Source organism: Sardina pilchardus, chromosome 1 (assembly GCF_963854185.1).
Source record: "Sardina pilchardus chromosome 1, fSarPil1.1, whole genome shotgun sequence".
Taxonomy (NCBI): Eukaryota; Metazoa; Chordata; class Actinopteri; order Clupeiformes; family Clupeidae; genus Sardina; species Sardina pilchardus.
The window spans coordinates 45,259,027-45,282,100 of record NC_084994.1 but is presented as its reverse complement, the minus strand read 5'-3'; the positions used below and the strand labels follow the sequence as shown (position 1 = coordinate 45,282,100).

At 42.2% G+C, this 23,074-nt stretch overlaps 4 protein-coding genes and 1 long non-coding RNA gene across 7 annotated transcripts in view; 3 read left to right on the top strand and 2 right to left on the bottom strand.

The window, feature by feature from the left end:
• LOC134092907 (4-aminobutyrate aminotransferase, mitochondrial-like) overlaps positions 1-11,287 on the top strand; it is a 40,254-nt gene extending 28,967 nt beyond the window's left edge. The window contains exons 2-17 of the mRNA XM_062546073.1: positions 4,787-4,838; positions 5,212-5,299; positions 6,388-6,491; positions 6,803-6,832; positions 7,088-7,205; positions 7,338-7,387; positions 7,483-7,563; positions 7,682-7,774; positions 7,909-7,971; positions 8,063-8,126; positions 8,381-8,529; positions 8,916-9,053; positions 9,736-9,903; positions 10,123-10,269; positions 10,487-10,598; positions 10,717-11,287. Of these exons, the coding sequence (XP_062402057.1) occupies positions 5,236-5,299; positions 6,388-6,491; positions 6,803-6,832; positions 7,088-7,205; positions 7,338-7,387; positions 7,483-7,563; positions 7,682-7,774; positions 7,909-7,971; positions 8,063-8,126; positions 8,381-8,529; positions 8,916-9,053; positions 9,736-9,903; positions 10,123-10,269; positions 10,487-10,598; positions 10,717-10,838 (1,503 nt within the window). The 5' untranslated portion in view covers positions 4,787-4,838; positions 5,212-5,235 and the 3' untranslated portion in view covers positions 10,839-11,287. The remainder of the gene's footprint in view (positions 1-4,786; positions 4,839-5,211; positions 5,300-6,387; positions 6,492-6,802; positions 6,833-7,087; positions 7,206-7,337; positions 7,388-7,482; positions 7,564-7,681; positions 7,775-7,908; positions 7,972-8,062; positions 8,127-8,380; positions 8,530-8,915; positions 9,054-9,735; positions 9,904-10,122; positions 10,270-10,486; positions 10,599-10,716) is intronic.
• Positions 892-2,184, bottom strand: LOC134077339 (uncharacterized). Its single transcript, XR_009938681.1, has 3 exons — positions 2,119-2,184; positions 1,478-1,554; positions 892-1,188 (listed from the first exon to the last, which is right to left on the bottom strand). It is a non-coding gene; the product is annotated as an uncharacterized LOC134077339 (long non-coding RNA).
• Positions 11,288-11,327: 40 nt separating the features above from the next.
• Positions 11,328-16,491, bottom strand: tmem186 (transmembrane protein 186). Of its 2 annotated transcripts, XM_062546109.1 has the most exons (4): positions 16,396-16,491; positions 15,870-15,950; positions 12,289-12,435; positions 11,328-12,064 (listed from the first exon to the last, which is right to left on the bottom strand). In XM_062546109.1, the coding sequence occupies exons 3-4, from the start codon at positions 12,331-12,333 to the stop codon at positions 11,357-11,359; spliced, it is 753 nt and encodes a 250-aa protein (XP_062402093.1). In that variant the 5' UTR covers positions 12,334-12,435; positions 15,870-15,950; positions 16,396-16,491; the 3' UTR covers positions 11,328-11,356. The 2 variants fall into 2 exon arrangements, with proteins under 2 accessions (XP_062402093.1, XP_062402098.1); XM_062546114.1 differs by lacking the exon at positions 16,396-16,491 and having other exon boundaries at positions 15,870-16,118.
• Positions 13,004-19,290, top strand: gde1 (glycerophosphodiester phosphodiesterase 1). 2 transcript variants are annotated; one of them, XM_062546086.1, is made up of 7 exons: positions 13,004-13,135; positions 13,386-13,772; positions 14,959-15,134; positions 15,735-15,840; positions 16,142-16,234; positions 16,477-16,688; positions 18,341-19,290. In XM_062546086.1, exons 2-7 carry the CDS (start codon positions 13,509-13,511, stop codon positions 18,486-18,488), a joined length of 999 nt encoding a protein of 332 aa, XP_062402070.1. In that variant the 5' UTR covers positions 13,004-13,135; positions 13,386-13,508; the 3' UTR covers positions 18,489-19,290. The 2 variants fall into 2 exon arrangements, with proteins under 2 accessions (XP_062402070.1, XP_062402080.1); XM_062546096.1 differs by lacking the exon at positions 13,386-13,772 and having other exon boundaries at positions 13,043-13,135.
• A 145-nt stretch (positions 19,291-19,435) lies between these two features.
• On the top strand, positions 19,436-22,566 carry mcrip2 (MAPK regulated corepressor interacting protein 2). Its single transcript, XM_062546127.1, has 5 exons — positions 19,436-20,121; positions 20,388-20,457; positions 21,317-21,447; positions 21,613-21,714; positions 22,083-22,566. The coding sequence occupies exons 1-5, from the start codon at positions 20,016-20,018 to the stop codon at positions 22,151-22,153; spliced, it is 480 nt and encodes a 159-aa protein (XP_062402111.1). The 5' UTR covers positions 19,436-20,015; the 3' UTR covers positions 22,154-22,566.
• The last annotated feature ends 508 nt before the right edge of the window (positions 22,567-23,074 follow it).

The following is a 23,074-nucleotide window of genomic DNA, read 5'->3' as shown; positions in this document are numbered from 1 at the left end:
GACCGCAGAACACTGACTCACCGGTCATGACCATGCACTTTGTTGCACAATTAAACAGTTGTGTCTTCTCTGAGGCATCAAAGGCACAAGTTTCTGTGATCTCAAAGTAGCACATACTTCATTTGAACAGTTAGTGTCAAGTCCACTAGCACGAAAAACAGGCCATTATTGGAACATGGTCAATTACTCCCACTTACATTTGGGAAAAACAGACGTTAATGCTGACAGACAAGTGCTTAGGGACTGCTGCCCACCAAGTTTACATTGTCAGAAATTCCAGAGTAAAGAAATGGACATTGCTCAGGTGAGCCTTTCCCAATCTGGACATAAAAAATTGTGAATTAAGAGAAAGGCTCTTAGTAATTCAAATCAGATTAATGAGCTGTTCAACCATAGGCCACGCATTCACATCTAAGCCCTCTATTCACCAATAATTTGCATTGCACATGTCCCTACCAATACCATCCATAGCCTTTGTAGCAATCAGTGAGATCACCTTATGAAACCATGGATGTAGCCCAGCAAACAGATAGTTTGGCAAACACAGGAGGATTTATAGCCTGGTGAACAGGATTATATAAGTGCTCTAATGGCTGGGTCCTTCATCCAAAAGGTGCTCATTCAAGGATTCAAGTCAGGCAACACAGCCATGATGCAGACAAACAGGTAGGTAAACCCCATGGGTCCAAACCATAGAAAGTTCCAGAGCCCACAGATCACTAAACTTATCACAGGTGCAGTGGAATTTGTTAGTGATTAAAACAAACCAAACAGATTTTTGAATGAAACATTTATTAAAAGGAAAAAAAGCTTCCATAGTTCATGAATCCCAACATTACTTGAAAAGGCAATGAAAAGTAATTTAAGACAAAAGAAAATTACCCAAATGCAGCCACAGCTATACACTCTGAGGGCATGTCAATGAGCTCCCATTGTACATGCCAGAGTACAGCCTGCCTGCAGCAACTCAAGCTAGGAAAAATTTATTGACTAGTCGGATCTCCCCTTTAAAGTTCCATTCAGTTTAACACTATTGACAATTCTGCTAAATGCAGTGGGACTAGACGAGACAGTGGGCTATACATTAGATATTTGATATGTCTACATAAAACCCTCAGGGGAGAGGGGTTATTTTGGCATACCTACACTCGGTCTTCACGACAGCAGGACACTCCAGACCACTGGCACCTGAATGGGGGGTGGGAAAGGAGGGGTGAATGTCAACAGTAATACTACACTAGTACAACTACAGCTCTTAGAAAACAGAAATTCATGTCTGCAGTATCATACATGAGCATCAAACAGCTGAATACATGCTCACACCTGCAACTGCCAGAGACAGTCTCTTTGCTGTCTCTGTTATAGTCTAGGTCTGAGAAGGCAAGCTCCAGCACACTACCCGACAAGTCGAGCAACACTGAAGCTTTTGCCTAAGACCAATAAGACAAAACTACCGGTAGTCAGTCCACACACTTACCAGCAAATCCAACCAGGAGTGAGAGGCATCAGATGGTCAACACCCGTTTCCCCATTGGCAGTGTGCTTCACGTCGGCCTTCAGGAGATAATGAGAAGACTTACTACATGCAAAGACTAATAGAATTCAGAGAGTACCACGAGGCGTCCTTGGACAAAGAGTCACCTCACAGCGCCATCTCCTGCACATCACTGGCCTGCTAATAAAAACTAAGTCTAACCAATGAATTCAAACATAAACGTTGCAATAAAATGAATTCGATATCAAATACCACGTTGCCAGCTCAGTTACAGGAGTGGAGAAAAGCAACATTAACCATTGCAAAATAGTTTGGAGACAAAGTGAAAAACTAAGAACCATTGTCCCCCACTCCACAAGCTAGTTGGTTAACGTTCGTAAACAGCAAGGGATTTCAAAAAAGTAATTCAACAAGTATACAACAAAAAAGGGCAGCGTTTTTACAAAGTTTGTAACAAATTGGCTAACAGGAATGTTAGCTGCCGAACACCTCGTAAGATGCAGCAAGCCGGGGTTGTAGGCTACCTACGAATTAAGTTTCAGAAAAAGCTACCAAAGTGGATACAAAGAAACTTAAGCATTGCCTTCAAATAACTAAATGGTTAAAAACAAATCCTTACAAACCCCGATAACGTTACCGACTTCACAGTTCTCTCCTCTGCCATGCTTCAAGGTCGGTAACCAAACAACTTCCGTGAAAACAGTGGCTGCTGTGAATGAATTTAAACACAGCCCAGCGAATCAGATTGTCGTGATAGGGTCACGTGCAATGTCCGGACGTCTGGGAAAGGTAGTTGTTGGTAACCTATGGCATGAAGACATGAAGTTTCCCATAGACCTATGAAGTTCGCCTACAAAAAAGCTACCATCTTTGCCCATATAAGGAGTTACGGTATCTGACGATTTTTCCTATGGGAAATTAACATGGGGATTTGGAATTATCACACCTGTTAAACTCTCGCGGGGATGACAAAATCGGAAATTCAGGTGTTTTCCTGAAAACACTTTCGGCCTCTGCTTTCGAGAGGATACTTTGATCTCCGGTGCGCGAAGGCGGCAGACTTTGATTTGTGCTACCCCAGAGCTAACTTGCGATGCAACTTGCCATTCAGTTAGTTAGCCAATTAGCTCTGGGGTAGCAAAAATCAAAGTCAATGTCCTAATAGGCTTGCACATCAATTAGCCTACACTTCAATTCATATTCGAAAAAATAGTAGGCCTAGTAAACCGGGCACACAGTATTCTTGATGATCCTTCCCATTCTATACTCTGAATATGAATTATTACCATCTGGGAGACGTTTTAGAGTCAGTGGATTCAAAAGCAACCGTTACGGGGCAGTCACACGCTTGCGTCGGCCAACGTTCGTCCGTTGTTTTCCCATTCACTTTACATTGGCTGGACTTCATTTCATGCCGCACTGAATTGTGGGTCCGATGCGTTGCCTGAGATACGTTGCCTCCGCTAAAAAGTTGAGAAATGTTCAACTTTTGACGGATCGCGCAAGCGCCAGCCAATGAAATTCCGTGTATGCAAATTTTCGAACACTGACAAACCAATCAGTTAGTGTTTATGGAAATGTGACAAAATGAGGCATACGTTGGCGGACGGAGGCGTCTGACTGCACCGTTACCGTGCAGTCAGACGCTTGCGTTGGCGGACGCAAGCGTGTGACTGCGCCGTTACAAGCTCTCTTTTATCCCAACCTCAATAAAACTATTAAATGAATTCATGAAACAAGAACAAAAACAAACAAACAAAAATAAACGCACTATACTTGCATAGTTCATTGTGCACCTGATTGTCATGTACCTAAAATATTATATTCCTGAGTATAGGGGCGTTCTATGAGTTTTTGGGAATGTGCAATACCAAGGGAAATGTGAAATATCGGGGAGATGTGCAATATTAAGATTAAAGTAGAAGAAGGGGCTGTGCAATTTAATGAGTATAGTGAATGATGACAAGTGAAGGTTTTTACTGTGAACAATTAATTTATTCAGGCTCTATGCATATTTATTGTGTTTTTAAGTACAGGGGATTCTACATTTCAAAAGGAAATTGTGCAATGCCAATACCATATGTTGTTGAGAATGTGCAATGTGTAGGAAAATGTGCAATATCAATCAGTACAGGGAGATGTGCAATATCAGTGTTTTTTGAGAATGTGCAATACCAAGGGATATGTGCAATAGGCCTATAGGGCAAAAAGAGGGACTGTGCAATATAATGGATAAAAGTGTAATTATAACAAGTGATGGTTTTCACAATGAAAAGAGAAGTTTTAAATGCTGATAATTTATTTATTATTGAGATGAACTCAATGTCTTGTCACCTCAGAAATGAGGAAATCAAGTCAAGTCAAAATCAATGCGTTTCAATGGAAGTACATTATAGAACAAATGATTTTCAATGATATGGTATGATGGAAGTATCTCAGTGCATGCCAACTCACTTGATATGTTGTCTAAAGGTCAATATCTTCCTTATGTGACTTGGCATGTGACTTGAATATCACTTGACCATATCAGTTACCGTATAACACCGGCTTCAGACAACCCCGGGACCAGAACACGTCTACCTTTCACATTGCGAAATCCCCTGAACCCGCTATTTCTTAAACGCTAATGTATCGTTTCTGAATGTGAAAGGGGCTAGTGATTATGTCTGCTGTGCCCACTGTAATTCCACTCTGTTGTCTTTTGTTGCCTATGTGGTATGCGTGAATTGGTGTTTTGTTTTTATGACAAGCAGTTGTATGCAGCACTGTAATGCCCAAGACAAATTTCCCTTCTGGGACAATAAAGTTCATCTTATCTTATCTTATCTTATGTCGCAGAGTCTGTGAATGTGTCCTACCATCAATTAGGACAATCAGTTGTCCACACACCGCTATGCATTTGTTAATGGCTGGTATCTCTAAGGACAATTCTTAGAGCATGTGCTTTGTCATTCAGATGTGAGCAGTTCTATTGAACACACACACACACACACACACACACACACACACACACACACACTTGTCATTAAAGAAAAAGTGCTATATAGGAACTCTTCAATTAGCACAATTGGCCAGGTGCCCAACTGATGACCAGGGGTTGGCATTAAGGATTTGAAGACACTGATTCACCAGTGTTCACCTGATTCAAAAACAATCTCATTTTGCCACAACAAGTTGTTTCCTGCCCAAACCAGAATGAGGAGATGGCGGTTAACTTTTGGCCCCACCTGTCACACCTCCCCTCATTCAGCGCTTAAAACCCACTGTGTCCTTTTGCTTGTCACAAAACAGACACCCATACCATCTTGACTGGAATCGGTTGATTGAACTTCATCACAACACAGTGAGTTGCTCTCAGAGAATTTAAAGTGTTAAAATGTCATGCCACTGTCCCCTAAATTTCTAAACATGTGTCAGACATACTATATCAGCAATTACTATGTTAATAACCATTTTAATTTGATATAAAGGCCAGCACAGCTAAAGCCTACCTTACACTGACATACTTTGACAAGATTTGGGAAAGATTCTTGAAAGATTGTATAGTCTTTTAACTAATGTCCCTCATTCAAGCTTTACTCAAAAGACTACAATCTTTCAAAAATCTTTCCCAAATCTTGTCAAAGTCTGTCAGTAGGCTTAAAAGATGGATCAACAGTGCCCCTTTGTGATTGTAATGTATTTCTAACGTACCGATCACTGGGCCTTTTGAACAGGTTGCTCTCCTGCAGTAGTGGAACATGGCCTGCCACCTCTACAGGCGATGCCTGGCCCTGCGCTCCAGCGCCTGGGTCTCAGCACAGGGTGAGAAGGGCCGGCGTTATGCAGCACGGCTGCGCTATACACTGCACGGCTGCGCTATACACTGCACTGCACGCTCACACTGCGCTTCATGCACATGGACAGTGAGCAGTTGATTTGGCCTCAGTGTGGGGTCATGGCCTTTGTGTGTATGCCTCTGTTGTTGCATTATGGGATTGGCTATATTTGTTTATGTAACAGTAAAACAAATCTACAAAGTTTATTTTCCCTTGAGTATGACTGTAAATGCTGACATGAGTAGAAAGTGTAGAGGGCCGCGAACTTACAGTATATGAGCATGTTATGTTACCCATTATATATCAGAAGACTTTGACCAGATTTGGGAAAGATTCTTGACAGATCAGAATCTTTTAACTCAAAAGACTACAATCTTTCAAATATCTTTCCCAAATCTTCAAAAAGTGGTGTAAGGATTTACTTCTCTGCATGATTTTGTAGCAATGGGTGGAGCTAGCAAATATCAACTCATTGATTCCCCTGGTATCAACATACAAAAGAGCTTTGTCTCTGAGTTTGTCTCAATGCATGATCAGACCAAATCAACTCTTTTCACTCTGTCTCTCTGATCACAGCGCAGCCCAACAGAAGTGCACATATACGTGGGGTGAATAGGTCAGGGAGCTAGGTAGAGAGGGGAGGACACAATAGGTTTAATGGCTTTTAATCATCGACCATACTGTCCAGTTCCCTCTGGTTGAGTTCCTGTTTTGCTGAGGTGAACCTCCTTGAGTGGAGAGGAGCTGGGAGGAGGAGCAGGTGTGAGTCTGGCCAGTTACATGCATCACAACAGGAACAGGATCAGACTGGCCTTACAGTACAGTATTGCCCTAGAGTCACCCCCTGCTTATTTATTTACACACCACCGTTTGCTTACAGAAGCTAGCAGTAACAATTCTGTACTCTAACTAAAATTGTCACTTGATTTAATTAAAAATATATATCTTGATTTTTAATAATAAGTATACGTTTTAAGTCTTGAAAGTTTTGATTCATATTAATGACCGATTAGGGTGATTGTGCCAGTGCAAGTGTTGACCATTGTAGGCCTGTTTGTTGTGTTTCTACTGCAGGTCCAAGGCATATCAGTCAAGCAGCGTCAGTCAAGAAGACCCTGGAAGAGTTTGAGTACGATGGGCCTCATATGAAGACTTCAGTTCCTGGGCCACTGTCACTGGTACTGTTGACCACTAGCTCCAGAGATACTGATTCAGCTGTCCTTGTCACTGTGAATGGTTACCGAATATTTTTTTGAGAATTAACACTCACCAAACAGACCACCCACCCTCGATGTTAATAAGTCATCAAGTTTGTTGTAAAGCCTTTTGGGATTACCTTATACGACTTTGAAAATAACACTAGTTGATGAATACATGAACATATCCATGAGGACAGTGCGTATACAATGTTTTGCTTTGTCATCATTGGACACCTTGTCACATTCCTGTCTTAACTGTTCTCCTCCCCTTCCACCACACCTCCACACAGGCACTGCAGAAACAACTAGGAGAGATCCAGGTGAGCAGGGAGGATATGTTGCACAGACATGCACTGCCTTTGACTTGATACCAATCATGTTAGGCTTTGGAACATTTATCAGGGAATTTCATCAAGGGCAAAAATAAAAGGATTTCCTCCTGAAATACTCAAGTGGCACAACCTACTCTTTGAGTCCAAAAATCATTGAAAACAGTATGACCTATGGCATGGAGCATGTGTGTCTGAGTCAGAGGGGTGTATGAATTGACTTTGTTGGTCTCCCCTCTCTCTCAGAACGTTCAGTCTCTGAACTTCTTCTGTGATTACGAAGAGAGTCGAGGGAACTACCTGGTGGACGTGGACGGAAATCGCATGCTAGATGTTTACACCCAGATCGCCTCCATACCCATCGGTGAGAGCGGAGAGACAAGAACCTCTCTCTCAAAGTTTCATGTTTGCATAAGTTAATTAGTCAATGGTTCTAAAACATATGTCGGAGGGTAAATACATTCAGTGATGGTCTTTGTGCTTTATTCATTTGTAGGATACAATCACCCTGCTCTTATGAAGATTATGACCAATCCTCACAATCTGGTAAGGGTAGCTAATGCATTCTTTACCTGTTATATGAGTGGGAAAAGAAGACAGTGGGAACCATGCGTCATCAAATATAATGTAAACTCTTTCAGAGTTCCTTTGTTAATCGGCCAGCTCTGGGCATGTTACCACCCCGGATATTTCCAGAAAAACTGAAGGATGGGTTAATCTCTGTGAGTACCTCTTTTGTCAATAACTTCTTTACAAACAGACAAATATGCTTGTCTTCATATTAAATCTAATGGTGTTTTAAAGCTAGTTTGTTAACCATTTCTATTTCGTCCTCGTCAGGTGGCCCCCAAGGGCTTCAAACGAGTGCAGACGATGGCCTGTGGCTCTTGCTCCAATGAAAACGCCTACAAAGCCATTTTCATATGGTACAGAGTAAGTGCACTTCAAACACCTTTAAAAGTCAAAGAAGTAGAGCAAACGTGTTGTTGATGGAGCTGTTTAAGCTATAAGTGTACAACTGGTTTTGTTGATTTAACAACATGTCAAGTGCTCATCACACTTTTTAGACTAAGCAAAGAGGCCACAGTGAACCAACTTCTGAAGAATCAACGTCCAGTGTCATTAACCAGGTCAGACTAACACACATGTTGTTTACCTGATAGTATTTGTCCTGTTTCCAATATCTCCTGTAGTTGAACTAACTGGCACTCTTCTCAAAAGGCCCCTGGTTGTCCTGATCTCAGCATTCTGTCCTTCATGGGTGGATTCCATGGCAGAACTCTGGGTAAAGAAGAATATCCTCAACCATGCTAGCCATTGATGCTACTGTACATCAAACCATTACTGACTATATGTGTGTGTGTCACATATACATACGTACACACATACATCATATGTGTGTGTATGTATCTGATATGTCATTTAGGATAGGTTTCCTGGCTATCTGTTGTCTTGAACTTTCTTTATAATCAAGAGATAACCAACGTTTAACTAAACGGAACATGCTCCTGAGAAGTCACAGCCATTTATGTCCCACAGGCTGCCTGTCCACCACTCACACCAAGGCCATTCAGAAGCTGGACGTGCCGGCCTTCGACTGGCCAATTGCACCCTTCCCCAAACTACGCTACCCACTGGCTCAGTTTGAGAGAGAGAATGCACAGGAAGAGAAGAGATGTTTGGAAGAGGTGAAATCCTCACACACAGACTTTCATCATCACTGAGAAAGGACCTATATATAATGCTGACCTGTTCATGTTCATGAGTAGGAGCAGGCTTCACTCAAGAGTTATATTATTTTTAGAGTGCTGACCAAATTATAAGCTACAATTGAAAAACAGTCCTGTTTTTCGACCTGTTCATGTTCCCATAAGCCTTATACTATTATTTTGACATAAAATAATGTTTTCAATATCATAAGCAGAATCAGATCAAGGACATTAGTTGTCTACTGGTTGTCTCAGTTTGTCCACTAGCTCATTGCCGCTCTCTCTGTCTGTTACCTTCACTGTAAGATGAACAGTATTGTGTTTATTTAAAACTGTGCAACATTCCTGTACATTTCTGTCCCAAGGTGGAGGACGTCATTGTTAAATGGGAGAAGAAGGGCAAACCAGTAGCAGGCATTGTGATTGAGCCAATACAAGCAGAAGGAGGCGACAACTATGCGTCTTTTGACTTCTTCAGGAAGCTCAGAGCCATTGCCAAGAAGGTTTGGATTTTACTATGACCAGTGACTCACAAAGCCCACACCAAAGATTAACGACGCAACAAGGTGGAGTTGCAGCAGTGTGAATTAGAAGTTGCACGTAGTTGCAAGCTGTCGCAGAGCATTCAACATGTTCAATTGCAGTTGCAAGGTTTTAGAACGTTGTGGCTCGCCTCGTCTCCTCGGGAATCTTTGGTCTTAACCTACATAAGTCTCAACTGTAAACTGTGTCTGTGTGGAGCAGGATGTGAGGCAGTATTACTACCTCATGGCACATCCTCTCAAGAGTCTCCCATTAATTAGACTAATAGACTAATAGAATAGACCTTGAAGTTCACCTACAAAAAAGAACCAAAACTGCCATCTTTGCCCATATAAGGAGATCCGGGTGTTAATTGAAGCCAACCAACTACCTACCCTAGCCTAGCTCTGGGGAATCAAAAATCTAAGTTTGCCATCTTAACATACCAAAGATCACAGCACCCACTCCAAGGCAGAGGGCAAAAGTGAGCAAAACGTCTGCATTTCAGACTTCTATGTCCCCACGAGAGTTTCTGCGATAATGAGGAAGGAAAAATCGCAAGATACAAGATCTGACAGATAGGGTTTTTTGTCGGCGATATTCAGAGGTCTATTGACCACACAATCAGAATATTGTTGGTGATGTCTGTCTCCTCTCCGGCAGCACGGCTCTGCATTCCTGGTGGATGAGGTGCAAACGGGGGGTGGCTCCACTGGAATGTTCTGGGCCCACGAACACTGGGGACTGGATGACCCAGCAGACATCGTCTCCTTCAGCAAGAAACTGCTGACAGGCGGCTTCTTCTACAAAGACGAGTTTCAGCCAGACAAGGTAGCTGCCAGGCCATTAAATCTGATTACTGAGTGCTTCTGAGTAGCATCACAATTAAATGCTATTTGGATTTGACAGATCTGATTTAGAATATTCTTTAGCTGTTCACATCGAGATTGTGTCGAAATGACTTTATCGTTCGTAATAAAGTCCCTTCAGTTTTGAGTCTTAAAAAGAACTTTTGCTTTTCATGTGATCTGTTCTCGGTCTCCTCCTAAGCCCATGAGGATCTTTAACACTTGGATGGGGGATCCCACCAGGAACATGTTCCTGTCAGAGGTGCTGAAGGTGATACGCAAGGAGAACCTTTTGGACCAAGTGAAACGAACAGGTCATGTCATGCTCAATGGCCTATATGACCTACAGGTAGGCATCAGGTGGACTTGTTAACATAGGCAAGGTGTGAAAGCCACCAAACAACAACATGAACATATCTTGACCAATGTGTGGTCAACAGACATGAAACAAGCTCTGAGAGTTTACAGCAAAGCCCTTGACATAATTGGCTGTAATTGGGCTCCTTCATACTTGCAGTTACAGCGATTTGAATCTGAGTGTTTTATTGTTCTACCTTTCACTCCAGGCTCGTTATCCTCACCTCCTGAGCAGAGCCAGAGGACTGGGGACATTCTGTGCCATCGACGTCAAAGATGAAGACACGCGCAACAAACTCATCCTCAAGGCCAGAAACAAGGGTATGATAAAGCATGATGCCTCGACAGGCATCACAGTAATACAGTTATGAAACATTAAAATAGTACATGCGTCCTATTAACAACTCTTACTGTACCTGCCTCTTTTGCTCTTGCTCAGGTGTGGTGCTCGGAGGCTGTGGCAGCCAGTCGATCAGATTTCGACCTTCTCTGGTCTTCAAAGAGCACCACGCACAACTCTTCCTGAGCATCTTCAGTGACGCCGTGGCTGAGATGAAGTAAAAGCCCAGAAAGACTTCCCAACGGAACACAGATACACAATGATGGGGGTCATTTTTGTCTTGCCATACCACAAACGATTTCACACCAATAAAATAGCAGAGCTGTTTTGTTTTTGTTGTCAAATTATGCATTGGGCAGAAATCATTAGTCAATGCTGCTAAATATAGGCATAATAAATATCACAACATGCATCAAAACACAAAATGCATGCATTCATTTGTTGTAGGCTACATTTTTTGCCATTGGTCCAAAACATTATTTGACAACAAAAACGTTAGCCTATACACTTTTGTACAAAATAATATCACAATTTATTGTTATTGTATCATTTTTGTTGCAGATGTATTTTAATGTTATGAATCAAGTATGTTAGATTGGAAAAGCTGCATAGGATATTCTGTTTCTTGTGCAATCATGTAATAAATTGTCTACAACATGGATGAAACATATCACTTTAAGCCATATTTTGTACACCACACACCAACAACATGAGATATAAAAGTAATTTAACACAAGATTTAGGGTACACTTCCAAACACCTTCTGAAATCCACGCCTATCAACCACGCGTCCAAAGCGGGTAGAGTAGTACATTTTTTTCTTGGTACTATAGCGTTTTAAGTACAAAATCGTTTCCTTTGGAGAGTCGCCGACATCTCCTAAAGTCATGATATCGTCCACTGGCATGTATACGTCATTGCGACGGCCCCAGAACGTCAGATGTGACACCTTGAGCGTAGTCCCAGAAGAGTCCAAGTACATCCTCCCCACGACTCGTCTAGAGAAATTACTGATGGAGTACAGCATGACGGCAGCAAATGCTGCAATGGCAAAGCTGTAGTTCACAACGTCCAGGGAAAGGTCTCCCTGGAGGAAGAGGTAGTATACTGGGGGAAGTATGACAACAGTGATTCCAGTCTGTACAAGTTTGAGTCTAGACAACGCCCGTAAAAGTGCTATGGAAGGTAATGCATAGATCAACGTATATTTCTGCGAGGACAGGTCAGCGCAGTGCGCAACAATCTGGTGCTGGAAGAGTAGAGGTGCACTCTGTACGCATGGTAATGTTGGTCTCGTGAAGAGTCCCGAGTGAGTGTGCGCTGGGATCCCACCATGGATCCCACGAAGCACTTGGCTGACAGCCGCGCCTCCTTTACGGCAATAAACGTGTCCCCGACATTGAATCACCGGAGGGATCGCAAGACGACCTAGCTGTATTGATTTAAGCTGTAAAAAGAGAGAATGTAGAACACACGCCATCAGCCTACTTGAAAGATTTTTGTAGCCTACGTTAACGTCAAACACACAGGAAAAGTGTGAGTGACCAACCCCACATTTCAATCACTTAATTCTGTGCATGCCACATATGATTGAACAGTGTTCTTCACAGCATCACGGTCAGCAGAGCATACATAAAGATTATTTATTTGGGATGGATTTCGTAAACTTACCATCTTGTCAGGGCTGACCAGGGTCTTGGACATTCGAAGAAACATGACCTCCACCAGCACATGCGCATCAGCCGGTGAATCGCTTCTTTCTTTTCGTCCAACATGCGCTGAAAGGGCAATGCTGCCCCCTTTCGTTGTGAAGTTTAGCTGTCATCAGAACAATAACCAGACACCTGTTTTCTCCATCATCATTGTTTTGTTTGTTCTGAATGTTTATTGCAACTGTAATATTGTACATGGATTTCTTATGTGTAACTTTGAGCCATGTGTAATTGTACATGCAGAATTACTACTACTAATAATAAAAATAATAATAACCCCCCCCCCCCCCCCTGTTTTCTCCATCTCTCTGATAATAAATTATGTGCCATAACTATTACATTTTATTGCCTTATGTAGTCAGGATAAGAGAGTCCATAGGCCTGCAGGATTTATTTATGTATTCATTTGGTCTACACCTAGATATTGTGTTGTGAATTTCAGAGCACATTACAGACAATGCAATCTTGTTGTGTGGTAGACTAGGCTGTTGGCTAAATGGATATGACAGTAAGTCTAGATTGTGCAATGTGATTACATTATTTGGCACACTGAAAAAAAAAAGAGCGTACACATCCTTTTACTCCAGTTTTTCACAACCTTTCTACATGGTGTTTGAGTCAGGGCGTGAGCTATCGGTTTCCACCATTGCCAAAGCATTGTTTAGTCATGTCTTTCACAATCTAGAAAATAGCCTGTAAGTGAGGATTTATTTTACATAACTCGACTGCAATTACCTGCTTTTTTGGACCAAATTAGATAAGTCTACTGTTACCACTAGCCAAACTGATTGTCTGTGTGTGAAAAGGTAAGTGAAAGGGGACTCTTATTTCGCCTTTGACTGAACCGGATATTGATATCGGTTTGGGAGCCAGGGACATAAGGGAGCAGTCCGTTGGTAATGGTAACATAGGAAGTCCATGGTTTCGTTCGGTTTTGACATGAAGTCTATCCTGTTCAGATTTTGACATTCGCTCTGAACTGTTTTAACGAGGGGTGTAATGTATTTTGTGTACCGAAAGCTGTCTGATTCCCGACTTTCTGATTTTACCTCCTAGCCTAGCTTTCTACATTGGAATCCATCAGTCGTCTGTCAGAATATTGAATGGGCACTGTGCATTCAGGAACACCTTAGCTGCAGCTGAAGTGGCACCGGGATTTGGAAAAATTGTCTTAAAAACATGCTACAAATTGGGGACGGTGTCACCTGCCTGTCGGCAGTGTTTATCGTGCTTCTCCTTGGAACCAGGAGCGCGCTATGGTCCACGGTTGTCACTACATCACTTTACTTTTTTCTGGTGATGTTCCGATTCCCGCAAGTCCCGGCGAGCCGAGCACGGCAGGTGCTGCGGCCTGAAAAATCGACCGCCGGGGCGATTTCTGTCATTGCTCACCGGGGTGGCGGTCACGATGCCCCAGAAAACACCTTAGCGGCTATCCGTGAAGTAAGTGAATGTGCATATGTCCTAAATATTGTCAAGATTTTATCTACATTTTTGTGCTATTCATTGAAATAGCGAGATAATTTCTAGGCTAAGTTAAATTCGACCGATGTCACTGCGTTACTTAGGATTCGATGGAGAAGGCATTTGAAGTAAACAGCCAGTACAGTAATGTATATTTGTCTGCAGTAATGGGTCTAACAGTCGGCAACCCTGTCTTTTAAAATAGGCCTCGGTCATTTTCTTTCACACAAACATATTGTGGGCGTTTTTGGGCAGTAGATACGCCGTGCTGTTGGAATGCTGCATCGCCATTGAGATCACATAGAAAGTGAATTGGCTCAGGGGTTCTAAAAGTGTTTTATTTGTATCAGAAATGTCATCTTTATAGCCATACATGTGTGTTCACTTCTGGCTCATTGGCAGTAATTTTGGTAACAAGCTATTTGAGGTCGTTAGAACACTAAACATATCAGTGGTGCCTAAAGTTGAGTGACTCCAATCTCGATTTCTTCACTCCTATGAAATATTGCTATTGTCTATCCAAAGTAAGGTGCCTGTTTTGAAGTTACCCGGTGGTAAAATAAACCAAAACGACAATATTATTTGCACCTCCAAGTGGTTTGTGGCATAAGCTTGTATGAAAGAATGGCATACTCGCCATATTCTGCTGTATTGTACAGTATAATACTGTCTTCACCAACTGTTATGTGTTGGGACAGCTTGTAGCTTAACGACTATATGAAATATACAAATATTTTATAGCCTCCATTTTTAGAGAAAGCCAAGGAGCCACTAGAGATGAGCTTAAGGGCCGCATGTGTGCCTCCGGCTGCAGGTTACTTACCCCTGGTCTAACCTATTTGTTTGATGAATGGTGCCATTCATGAGTGTTTCCACCCTTTAGCCTAGTATTAATCTTTTGATAGATTGATTGCTTGATTGCTTTAGCTTGATTGTCTAAACTCAGTGGAGGGTGTGTGTTCTCTGGCTAGATACTGTAGGCTTTAAGCACAGTGTTCTCTTGGGCTAAGTTCTATGTTGACAGACTTGTCGTGTCCCCTGTAAAGTGCTGTGTATAGAGGGTTTTAATGTGGGTGCCAGATTCTGCTTTTTCCGTCTTGCCATGCAGCTTTCTGTTCCTCCCCCGAATTCTTTTTTTTTTTTTTTTTTTTTCCGCCACCACCAGGCCAGTCAGAATGGAGCGACAGGCGTCGAGCTGGACTTGGAGTTCACCGCCGACGGGGTGCCTGTTCTCATGCATGACGACACTGTGGACCGGACCACCAATGGGTCAGGACCCCTCTGCAAGCTGCGCTTTTCTGAAATCACCAAACTTGATGCTGCAGCCAAGCACCGCCTCAGGTAAAGCACAAGACCAAGTGAGAGAGACTAACACATCGGAAGGGGAGATGGTTGAAGGGATGTGAGAGTTATATTTTGCCACAATCTGATACAAGTAGGAAATAAAAAATAAGATAAACACGTGTAAATCAATAAAATAAGACAAACACGTGTAAATCAATAAAATAATAACAACTAAAGATCAGAAGAAAGAAATGAAATATTCTTTGCTGTTTCACGTAGAAACCAATATTGGCCATGAGACAAAAAGTGAGTGTGTGTGAGAGAAACGTAGGGCCCAGGATTATTTTTGTATGTTTGTATGTATGAAGAAAATGTGCAGGACTGGGCGGCAATCATATAATTTTTATACGGCTCTGCGTTACATCTAGTTTGAACCTTTCTTGGGTACTTTGGGGTTAACTGTAACCATTTTCTGAGGCTGTTTAAAACGCACCAAATCAACAAGCCACCTGTTCACCATTCAAATCAACAGGCCACCTGTGCACCATTCAACAGCCTCAGAAAATGGTTACAGTTAACCCCAAAGTACCCTTTCTTGTCCTAGGATATCCAGCGCATATGATGTTTTGTAACATTTGTAAATGTCCTCCTTCCCAGAGAGCGCTTCCGAGGGGAGAAGGTACCCACGCTGCAGGAGGCTGTAGAGGAGTCTATTAAACACCAGCTGACCATCTACTTTGATGTCAAAGGTCATCCAGATGAGGTACTAGATTAATGAGGCGCATCATTTACCTCAGGGGTCAGTCTCCCAGCGTGTGTTACAGTCTGTCACTGATGTTTGGTCTTTAACAGCATGCTTGAAATACCTCCAGACTGCAATAAAAAAAAAGATACATGTATGTTTTATGTAGTCATGTCTCAGTGAGAGGTTTGTTCTGTTCCGAAATGATTAGCAAACATTTCCCTTCTTTTGTTAAATAAGTTCAAAAAGATAGATAAGACACACTTCCATACTGACTGATACTGATACTGACTAATGTCTTGATTGTTTGTCTATTTTTCAGGCAGCAGCCACTCTGAAGGACTTGTATAAGAAGCATCCAGTCCTGTACAACACTAGCGTTGTCTGCTCCTTTGAACCAAAAGTCATCTACAGGGTAGACAGAAATCATCATGTCCAAAATGAGTTCATGTTTCATCAGTGACCCCATTTTTTGAAGAGTATAATATATAAATAATAGATTGTGTTCCATTAAAGAGCATTAAAGAGTCTATGTAATTGTTGACTGGAGAGTGCATCTATGGTTTGAAATCTCACCTAAATTGACTGTACTCAGTGGAAGCTTTGACACTCAGCGAGCCACTACAGTGTAACCCACGTCTCCGGCTTCTGTCCCAGATGCGCCAGGCAGACCCAGGGGTGGTGACTGCACTGACCCACCGGCCGTGGAGCCTCAGTCGCCTAGGCGACGGCACGCCACGCTTCGATGCCGCATGGAAGCACCACTGGCACCAGGTGTTGGATGTCCTGCTGGACTGGGCCCACCATCACGTGCTGTGGCACCTGTGTGGAGTGTCTGCTTTCCTGGTGCAGAAGAACTTTATTTCCCAGTGAGTCTTAAATACTTATCTCGTATATATTTTTCTTTTCTAGTAAACTTTTACTATTCATTTTATTACCGGTATATGTATTTATTATTAACTAAGGTTATTAAAATGAAAAAGCATTCATTTCTGTGGAACAACAATTCAGATTATACTCATGACTGTAGACTAAACCACAAATACCCATAAAGGACCAGTCATGTAAATAAATAAATAAATAATCTAAAAATATCGCAAGGTAGGCTATCGTGAAACCATCAGAATCCTTGAAAGATACCATGATGCAAATCTTTATTAATACTGCCCAGCACTTGATAATCCAAAACAAACCAACGCTTGTAGGTTAGGTAAAAGGTTATATGCTCACCACAAGTGCCCCCCCCCCCCCCCATCCAGATGATGGAGGTCCATATCTCTGCCAGCTGCATTGTCCCACCTTCAATTCTGGAGTTTCTTCTATTTGTATTACTGGTGCAATGTGAAGCATGCATACATACTAAGCGTAGAATTGGAGTTTGTTTGCGTCAAAGCTCGGGTTGCGTGTTTTGAAAGGTTGCATACAAATGATTCTGGTAAACAATTCCCATGGGCGCATTAGGTTTGGCAACAAGAACAGCGTAATGCACAGCATTAGGTCTCTTTAATTACTGCTGATGAGACGACCACCAACATAATGGCGTGCCAGAATAACATTAGTATATGATATTATCAGCAGAGAGTACACAGTGTATGTTTACAGTACACAGTATGAAGGGTACAGGAAGTACAACCTATGAACTGACTTATCAGTATTGTATGCGATAGAGGAGCCCATAGTCTAGAGTCTAGACTATTTATTATGGTGTCTTCTCTCCGACATAGTGGAGGTGAGATGTACTGTTACTGACCTGTTTTTTTCTCATTATGATAACATAAAGTAGCTATGAGCAAAGTTAGCATCATATGACATGACTAATGGATGCCATGCCAAAGTCCACTCTTCCATTGAATTTCACAGACAACATGCAAAAACCACAAAGGATGTGTCTCTAAGGAAGTCAAGTCAAGAATTGTTGTTAATGCAACGAACGGTCTTGCTCAACTCCACTAATTAACGCAATTGAGCTCTCTGTCAAAAGTTTGAACTTGTTAACTGCGGAAAATAGACTCTAGATTGTTTTTACTCAGGAGTTACAGTTTAGACTGTTTGTATTCATTACATTGATTGAGGTCAACTTTCCAATTTCAGTGTACACTTGTCTGTTGTATTGTTAAAAGCCCTTTAAAGGTCCCATATTATACTTCTTTAATTTACTGCACCACAAGCTACTGAGGGAACGCAAAAGTTATTGTGAGGGAATGCAAAATCATTGCTAGGGAACACAAAACTATGTGTAACCCTGACCCTTCGTGGCCTCTGACTGACTGATATGTTATAAAAGAATGATAAAGAATGCGTGACAAACATCATTGGCTGTTCTATTTGAATTTCCGTAGCTACAGTAAGTAGTGTCATAGCCAAGTTATTGGAGTTCAGCCAAAACGTCTGCGAAATACAATAACCATAACCATAGCAGGTTCAAAGGTCATGTCGACGCCTGCTACTGAGCTTCTGTTTAATGACCCTGAGCTGGGTGACCTCTGCCACTGTGACCTCTACTCTCCCCTCCCCCTCGCAGGGACTATGTGCAATACTGGGCGGATCGGGGTGTAGAGGTGGTTGCCTGGACCGTGAACACGGCGGTGGAGAAGCAGTACTACCAGGAGCTGCTGAAGGTCAACTACATCACCGACAGCCTGAGGGAGGACTGCGATCCGCACTACTGACCCACCCGAGTCCCTAAGTCCCCAAGTCCCAAGGAACAACACCTACCTACCGCGCGCACTGACGCAATTGCCAAATTCCCCACGGCCTTCAAGTAAAAACGTGTAAATATGATATTACTTAAGTACTGTATAATGCAGGCCCACTCAGGTGCAACTACGCTCAGACTTTTAAGCGGAAGAGTAGAGTTCGTAAAAACGATTGTTCCAGATATTTAAATATGTGCCGTTTCCTCGTGCAACTACTCGCAGGCCTTTGTGTGGTGGGGAAAGGGAGCATTACTGCTTCCATGGCCATGAAAAGGTTTAAACGCTCATAAACATGATATGAAGATGTTTTAGATTCCTGTAATTTCATTGACGCAATGAATGTGTGCATGCAATATTTCAAGATGTACAGTCCTTACTTATTTCAAACAAAGAAAACAACCATTCTTTAGAATACCACAAAAAAAACAACCACCATCCTTTAGAATACCATTAACACTGGACCACTATCTAACAGCAAAGCTGTACTAGAGCTGCCATGTAAGTTTAAGTGTCATTGTAACCTTGACTCAAGCTACTAATGATCATTTTCCCATCAAATCACATTATAAAATATTTCTGCTATAGCCTTAGTTTGTATTTATTGGGTTATCCTCAAACTTGACAGTGAGTATCAGAAATGGAACCAGCAGCAATACGACAGATAACATCATATCTTCCAGTACAAGGTGCCTGGCAGCTAACATATTCATCATGTTAGAATTCTGCGATTTGTCTTGATTAAAGGTTTAGCTCACAAATAAAAGCCTGATCATATCATTTGAATTCATCCTTTGCTTTTTATTTACAGTGATGTTTAAGCCATATACTTTAGTCTTAACACAGTGGCATAGGTAATCAAAGAACACTTTATATTAGATTGCATGCAATAGATTTTTAAAATTTTCCTCACTTAATCAGTTTGGAATTTACTTGGCTTGACCGTAACATTAAAATCTCCACCAAGTACTGTAGAATGGCTTCCATTTTGCAACTGCCCCATCACAATGTTTGCAGCAACCTGAATTGTTTAGGTCATATCATATGCACATGCTCACAGATAATGTCACTTTAGCACCTTGCCTGTTTTCTCACCTATTAGTGTCACCACCAGACAGTCTTCAGAGAGAACTTTACAATCAATATGACACTGTTTTCAAAAGATCCCCAATAAGAGGAGTAATTCACACGTCGTGTCTTTGATGTTTTCGCCCCCACTTCCTTAGCAGTGTGTGGTATACATCCTATAGGCGGTGCCTAAGCTGTCCTAGTGTGTCAACTGCTGTCACTGAGCGGTCAGTCCGAAAACGGCAGCAACAGCGAGCGGACGAGTCGGCAACAGGCAACACTGAACAAAGTTTAATGTAAAAATCTGGACACGTTGCCTGTCTGGAAATCCAAAGGATTACCAGAATATTGCTGCAATTTGAATATGCGCAGCACGTCTAGCATTGTTTTGTAACGTGTCGGTCGAACTGGATATCTAGGGCGCTTGGAACACTTATGTATGTAGAACTAGTGTTACTTTTTGAAGTTTTGGTAGCTTGCCTGCACATGATGTACACAATCACAAGAGGTCCCAGCAAACTTGTTACGCAACGGAGAACAGGTAAGGTTTGTATTATTATTTATTTAAGAAACTGCTAGCAGCTACAGTAACGTGAGGTGACCATCTCAGACCGATAGAAGTACGTTGTTAGGATGACATCAAAATAACAAGTCAATAACGGATAACTTTAATCGGCACCCATTTATTTAGATGATGTTCCTAAGCCTTGCCATTCCCTAATTGATGTTTGTATGCCAAACAAAGTACTCAATGAAAATAGCTGAATTCCACCGGTCATGTCAGTCACCGCTTTATTCTTTGTTCAGGTACACCACAGCAGACAGAGACCAAAACAACGGACTTGAAACACAAACAGCCCCACTGGTTTACAACAAAGTAAGTAGTTTTGAAATCAATTCAAGAGAAGACACGAGTGTGTGCCTTTTTGCCAGGTTGTAGCTAGTTAGCTACATCACAGCTAACTTTGTGGCTCAGTCTGTGCTTGGGCAGCTTGGGGTAGGGAATCTTGCCCACGTGCGTTAATGTCAGTGTGTTATTAACTTGCGGTCATATTCACGACTTGCACAAATAATAACGTGAGGTGGCAAAGTCTTAACGGAATTGAATAGCAACTGACAGGGAATTACAGGGGTCGCAATTCCTGTAATATCTACGTTGATTGCTACTCCAACGTGCATGTAGATGATGGATAATGCGGTTTCGAGTAGCCTTGGGGGTTTCGGGATTTTGTGACCTTGCAAGGTTAACTCTATGCGCACATAGTAGCTGCAGCTAGAATGTAGCCAGTTAGCTTTAAAGCTATAGTAACATAGCGTTATCGACTCGTCCGGCACTTAAGGAGCTTTACTGATCCAAGTTGAGAGGGTGCTTCATGTGCTGATTAAACAATACTCTCATGAAAATAATGTTATTTTTGTATGAATGGTTCACGGTATGAATGTTTAGCTGTATTGTTGTTACAAGCATGGCTCACTGGCAGACAGCTGTAAAATATGTTTCTCGATTGGCTACATTTGTTTAGTAATGATGACCAACACGTCATTTGACAATTGGACAAAATATTAACCTTGCTTGCTCCATAACATTAGACTAACGTAGCCATCATATTGGTTCCTTGGGTGCTCATAAGAACTGGCAAAAATGGCAATGGGTATTTGATCATTGCTATTATCTGATAACTTAATACTATGCATTGATCTTATTCTGGCATATGCTTCTTTACACCCTCTTTCAGCTACCCTGCTCCGAAGATTGTTTTCCACCGATTAAACGGGCAGAGGTACCACAAACCGTCTGTCGCAAAAACTGTCCCACGTGAAGGCTTCACGCCCGCACATGAAGAGAATGTTAAGTTTGCCTCGGAAGGTGTGTACTTCATTATGATCGACTTTATTAGTTTGTTGTTGAAGAAAATTAATAATGATTAACGCGTGACATCAAAATGATTGATGTCACGCGTTTTCAGAAATGACTGAGGTGCTAAATCAAAGCTCATACTTACCTGCCATGACATGTATCTACCCAACACAGCTTGGAAGGAGGTGGAGCAGAGCATGGGAGCCAGCCGTCGCCCAGAGACCAGCAGAGGACCCGTCCAGTACGCAGAGAAGACCCCCAGCCCAGTCATGAGCAGTGAGTCCTCTGGCCAGGATCAGTGTTTTGAGTTTGTTTGAAGGCTCTCGAGCTATACCAGAATCCAGTGTCCATGGAAATGGCATACACAGACAGACAGACATACACACACACACACACAACAATAACAACTTGCATGCATATAGAGCTTTATCAAGTCTCCCAAAGTGCTTAACAGTGAAGGGGAAACCTCACTAACCACCACCAATGTGTAGCACCCACCTGGTATATACATGCACATAGTCTATTAGTAGAAAACGTTAATGATCAGACGTGTGTGAATTTCCCTGACATATATCAGCTTACCAACTGTGTACCAGTAGTCGTCTCCCGTTAACCCTTTGTGTGCCGTCTCTTCCCTTTTGTAGACTTTGTGCCCATTGACCTGGAGGAGTGGTGGGCCCAGCGCTTCCTAGCCAACATTGGCAACCTGTCGTGAAGGAGCCCCGCCAAAGGAGGAGGTGGAGTGAGACCCCAGCGACCGGACTGTGATCTGAGGTCTGGTGAGGGGCCTGGTAATCTGCTGGGAGCTCAAAAGAACAGGAATCAGAAAAGCCTGAGAAACAGAAACCGAGAGAATCTCTGGGTTGAGCCGTGTGTGACGGACTTTAGACTCCTGCCTCACCACCTCTCCAGACTGACCTTGTCTGGCTGGCCAGTCAGTGTGCACGGATTTCCTGGTTCGACCTTCACCATCACCCTGTTTTTCTACATCCCCCACCCCCACCACTCAGGACTCACTGCAAGCTATGCACTGAAGTGAATTGAGATTAAATGTTTTCTTCGTACTTGGTATGTCTTGGTGTAAATAAAACTTGGGACAAGGGGATAGGAATAAAAAAGTAAAGATGATACCGCTGTGGTTTTTTGACATTTTCAAGTGTTTTTAATGGCATATGTGTGGCCCTCTTGTTTTGAGTTTCTCCATCCCACTTCACCTGCGCTTTTTAGTGATTTATGAAAGTACCCTTGGGAACGATGAATGTAACTACCCAGTGCTCCATTCTCTTCATCAGTGCTGTGATGAATCATTGAGAGTTTGTTTCTATTTCTGAAGCCAACTGAAGTCATGTCTGGGGAAAGGTGCTTAGATTGAGCATACCTTTTTAAAGGAGCAAAATGTGATTCTACTGCCTGGAAAAGAGATGTGTAAATTGAAGAGCACCACTACGTGTCAAAGTTTTACTAGTTACCCTTTGTTACCATGGAGGTGCCGTATCCACCAAAGGGCGCTACTGTAAAATGAGGCGGAGGAACTTAAGTAGTATCTATGGTATTTTGTTTGCTAATCAACGAAGAGGCTAGTATTTTTCTGGTCATTATTTACTGGGTAAAGTCACAAATCTTTTGACACTTTGAA

Bases quoted from the DNA above. Each gene is read 5' to 3' on its own strand.
- gde1 (XM_062546086.1), top strand. From the start codon at position 13,509: ATGCTACAAATTGGGGACGGTGTCACCTGCCTGTCGGCAGTGTTTATC. The intron at 15,135-15,734 runs GTAAAGCACAAG...CCTCCTTCCCAG, and splicing joins GCAGCCAAGCACCGCCTCAG to AGAGCGCTTCCGAGGGGAGA. The intron at 16,235-16,476 runs GTAGACAGAAAT...CTTCTGTCCCAG, and splicing joins AACCAAAAGTCATCTACAGG to ATGCGCCAGGCAGACCCAGG.
- tmem186 (XM_062546109.1), bottom strand. From the start codon at position 12,333: ATGTTTCTTCGAATGTCCAAGACCCTGGTCAGCCCTGACAAGATG. The intron at 12,065-12,288 runs GTAAGTTTACGA...CTCTTTTTACAG, and splicing joins TGGTCAGCCCTGACAAGATG to CTTAAATCAATACAGCTAGG.
- mcrip2 (XM_062546127.1), top strand. From the start codon at position 20,016: ATGTATGTAGAACTAGTGTTACTTTTTGAAGTTTTGGTAGCTTGCCTG. The intron at 21,448-21,612 runs GTGTGTACTTCA...TACCCAACACAG, and splicing joins TGTTAAGTTTGCCTCGGAAG to CTTGGAAGGAGGTGGAGCAG. The intron at 21,715-22,082 runs GTGAGTCCTCTG...TCCCTTTTGTAG, and splicing joins CCCCAGCCCAGTCATGAGCA to ACTTTGTGCCCATTGACCTG.